The sequence below is a fragment of the Cryptotermes secundus genome, unplaced genomic scaffold, assembly GCF_002891405.2.
Source record: "Cryptotermes secundus unplaced genomic scaffold, Csec_1.0 scaffold116, whole genome shotgun sequence".
NCBI lineage: Eukaryota > Metazoa > Arthropoda > Insecta > Blattodea > Kalotermitidae > Cryptotermes > Cryptotermes secundus.
In genome coordinates this window covers 2,256,056-2,260,357 of record NW_019732857.1, presented here as the reverse complement: position 1 = coordinate 2,260,357, position 4,302 = coordinate 2,256,056, and the positions used below count along the sequence as shown (strand labels likewise).

Below are 4,302 nucleotides of genomic sequence, written 5' to 3'. Positions count from 1 at the left end.
CTCATATAAAATAACCGCAGTAGACCTACGAAGGTAAACGTAAAGCAATCCCTGTAACAGGCCATGGAGGCCCATAGGGTTGTGAGACGTCGAGGCTCTCGCCTTTTCTGGACAGTTAGGTCAGAGATGGCGGTGAGGTCAGCTTTACGCGCCGGTCCCCTTTTACCCCCCAGGAGGATCCCTGGTACTCATTTCTGTTAGAGGCTGAGTCGACTCCGGGGCCACAGTACGGCTGGAAGGATTAGGTAAAGTAAACATTCAGTGACTTCATTGGGAATCGAACCCGCGACCTTTCGGCTTGCAGCATAGTGCCTGAACCAACTACGTTACCGCGCGCCTCCGGTAGTAAGCCTGTATAAACGGAAATGAGTTACGGAAGTAACCAGGAACTACAGACGATAGATGAAAATCTTCATGGAATCTCACTCCCACCTTCTTTTTGTTTGGAAATTACCGGTATAAATGTAATGTCAGGAGGACGGATGTTGTCATTAAGGCTTTGTTATCCACGGACTGGAGCAACAATAGGACTAGTGGTTGCGCAAGAGGAGGTGCGAGGAGACGATTGGAAATCTTGAGGGGGGCGGGCCCAGTGGTCTCCATGGCAACGGTGTGGCGCGCGAGACCCAGAGTCAGTTTTATTGCGGGCCCGTGTGGGTAGTGTATCACGGGATTTGGCCAAGTGCAGACCGGGCACGTTATTAGGGCGATAATTTGGATACTGGACACACGTTGAACTCGACTTAATTATAATTACTCATCTCCCATCCTAATTATTAACTATACCTATTAACCGTCATAGGTGCAGCTTTAGTGTCACCGCTGTTGCAAGTTTCCTACTTCATTAGTCCAGTCATGAATCTAGTTTAATTGGGCATGAAACGTTCGCCATGGAGAGTGAAAGTAGTTAGGTTTACGTGCAACATGAATACAGATGTAACATTATACTACTAAGTAATTGAAATACTAATTTTAGATGTTCATATTATTGCAGCTGTATGCGGAATATTCTGATTGAAGCCAATAATACTTTAAAAATGCAAGAAAAATCTACAGGCTTAATGAACGCTCTGTTAACTCTGCCACAGAAACTCTTAAGTGAACCGATGATCTTGTTACGTTTCTCGAATCACAAAGAAATATCTAAGTGTAAGCTATAGCTATCTACTATTTAAACTGCATTTAAATTTAATGTTTTCTATTCGTGATGACATCAGTCAGTCCCACGAGAAGATACATGTTGTGATCCGAAACAGAAGACGTGTTAGACATAGCAGTGAAAGATGGCTGCAGGTTGTACTGACTGAAACCGTTCATCATTAAGGCCACTTCTGTTTTCTTCAAAGTCAATCCCTGTGTGAAGCCAGTCAACATGTTGTGCTACGTAAGTAGTCCATACCTCGTAGTTCTAAGAAAGAGCAAAAAGTAGCATGCTTCTCACTTTCAGCTTTAACTTGTAAAAGTATCGAAAAAGTAATGTTTATGAAGTTTAATAGTTTAAGAATTTGCTAAACCTTAAACTGAATATGAATCTCGTTAGTAAGCGTGCTTTGTGGACGGCGCATCTGCAAGGCAAACTTTTATATATATTTATTAGAAATCAGGATTAAATACAATCCTTAAGCTAATTTGCTAATTTAAACGTCCTCGTGTGCTTATTATATCGTGATGAGGGCTCCTCCAATGAGGGATCCTCTTCAACCTTCAAGTAGATCTGCTGGCCATAATTTCTTTAGCCTTCTTCGTTGTTGTTGTTCAGTGGGGGCTGCAGTAATGTATTGCTATGGTGTCCTAGTTTATCATGATGTGTTATGCTTTTCTCTTGGATGACTTCTTTGATCGTCATGTAGTGTTTGATTAGTCACATTTTTTTTCCTGTGGCGCTACAGCCCCAATTTGTGCCTAGGCCTACCTCCATGAAACTCTCCGTTTCACTTCGGTTTACTAGATCTTACACATTCGGTAGGACTCCTTGGGCGGGTGATAACCTCGTCGCAAGGCCTCTACCTGTGGACAAACACAGAAAAACGCACACAAACATCCATGCCCTGAGTGGGATTCGAACCCACGATCCCGGCTTCCGAACGAGCGAAGATAGTGCATGCCTTAGACCACTCGGCTACCGTGACCGGCTGATTAGTCACATACCAAGGTGAATTTGTGATCATCCGCAGTATTTTGGACTGTCTTCGTTGCATTATGGCTATGTTCGATTCCATAGGTCCAAATAGGCTTTATGATTGTCTTGTAAAGAAGGACTTTACTATCAAGCGATGTGCTAGATTTACTTCCAGTGATCCAATGTATGTCTTTTACTTTTAGGTCTACCTGTTTTCTTTTTTTGTTTGGCCACTTCTTTATCGCATAGAGGAATCACGTATGACAGTATTCTAAATTGACGCCTGTTTTTTGAAATGTCAACCATGTAATCGCCTTCATTGTTGTCATCAGTAACAATTACTCGGTTTGGGTTCTGTTAACCCATAGACTCCTATAGATGGTCTGACCGTCTCTTCCTTGGTCTTCCAAGACGCTTAGCTCCTCGTGCTATGTTAAAGCCTTTTCAAGTATGTGTATATATATGTATACACACATGTACGTTTTTGAAAAATGAAATACTTCAAGGTATATAAATATCCTGTATTTATAAAAAAACAAAGAAAACACTGCTGTATAAACATTTGTTTATATTTTTTTTTGTTTTTCAAACCATATATACCTTGAAGAAAGTCGTCTTCTGGGTTTTGGCGCCGTGTATTCTTCATTTTGGCTGACGTTTCGGAGGAACGTATCGCCTCCATATTCAGAGCAGGTGAATGGCTTGGAATGCAGAGAGCAGTAGCTGTAGTGATAGAAGTGAAAGGCGCTGCTTATATACAAAGTAGGCAGGGGGGTGGTTAGGGAGAACGGACCAATAGGAGCAGTGGAGAGCGATTAAGGCCATATATGGTGTTGTGTGCTAAGGGAGGGGGAGAACGGCAGGTGAATCCAGGAAACTTGAGTTCAATAGCACTAGGAAGTTGCGGTAGACAAGAAGAACCGGTTGGTTGGGGACAGGCCACCAACACCATATATGGCCTTAATCACTCTCCACTGCTCCTATTGGTCCGTTCTCCCTAACCACCCCACCTGCCTACTTCGTATATAAGCAGCGCCTTTCACTTCCTATCACTACAGCTACATTCAGCTCTGCTACAGCTACAGCTCTGCATTCCAAGCCATTCACCTGCTCTGAAGATGGAGGCGATACGTTCCTCCGAAACGTCAGCCAAAACGAAGAATACACGGCGCCAAAACCCAGTAGACGACTTTTTTCATAGTCATCACGGTGAAAACCTCTAAACTTACATATATAAGTTATTTATAGCACACAACAGGATGCACACTATTAATATAGGAAATACTTTGTTGTATAAATGGAATTCGGATCTGATATGAAATCGGTAAAAGCGCAGTTTATGGAGGCGTCGCGCCGTCTTCCCCCTCCCCCTACCTCCTGGCGGTACACAGGTGCTACTCCTTTGACATATGGCGTCTGCATCCACTGTAGCTTCTCTGTATCGATGACACATCAGTATGTAAGGTGGACTCAGCATAATGCAGTACATAGACTGAAACACTGTAGTATAGCATAGCGGTACTAAAATTGTTCATTAATTAATATAGAACTATGATGGATAAATTTAAATTGTAATGTTTATACAGCTTACAACACGACGAGGGAGTTCTGCTGCCCTTAATTTATAAACATGTTTTATTATTATGTACTTCCTAAAAATGGAAGCCAAATTACGTTCCTAAGGCTCTCGTACCTCGTCGAACTCGCAGTGGGCTACTTGTCTGTATAAAAGGAATTTTCTCTTCTTTTGTCTACCGCAACTCAGCACCTCAAACATATAAGCCTTAAAGTTACTGTCGGACCTTGATAAGAGGTTTTGGAGGTTTTCTTAATGAATTAAGTAATTAATTAATATGATTTACCTAACGACCATGTCAGTAGCTCAGGGTATATGATGACTGGCGAATAATGAATTAGAACTGGGGAACAATTGACATTTGCCTGGAGAGCCTGAGAAAATCCAGGAATAACGGCAGTCAAAGATAGCCGGTCTCTCAGCGGAGATTTGAAGTCGAGACTTCATGAATACGAAGCATGAGTAAAACCCACTCGACCTTGGCTTTCGATGTTCTTGTTGCTATAACAATTATTATTATTATTATTACTACTATTACTATTACATAGGCAAGGCCGCGCCATAGCTCAAGCGGTTGGTCGCTGGCTTCCCACCGCGGCGGCCCGGG

At 42.5% G+C, this 4,302-nt stretch overlaps 1 protein-coding gene across 5 annotated transcripts in view; it reads left to right on the top strand.

The window, feature by feature from the left end:
- Window positions 1-674: 674 nt before the first annotated feature.
- The window catches only part of LOC111867768 (peripheral plasma membrane protein CASK), a 248,221-nt gene continuing 244,593 nt past the window's right edge, over window positions 675-4,302 (top strand). For all 5 annotated transcript variants that reach the window (XM_023857914.1, XM_023857913.1, XM_023857912.2 and 2 more), the window contains exon 1: window positions 675-1,384. In XM_023857914.1, the coding sequence (XP_023713682.1) occupies window positions 1,373-1,384 (12 nt within the window). In that variant the 5' untranslated portion in view covers window positions 675-1,372. The remainder of the gene's footprint in view (window positions 1,385-4,302) is intronic.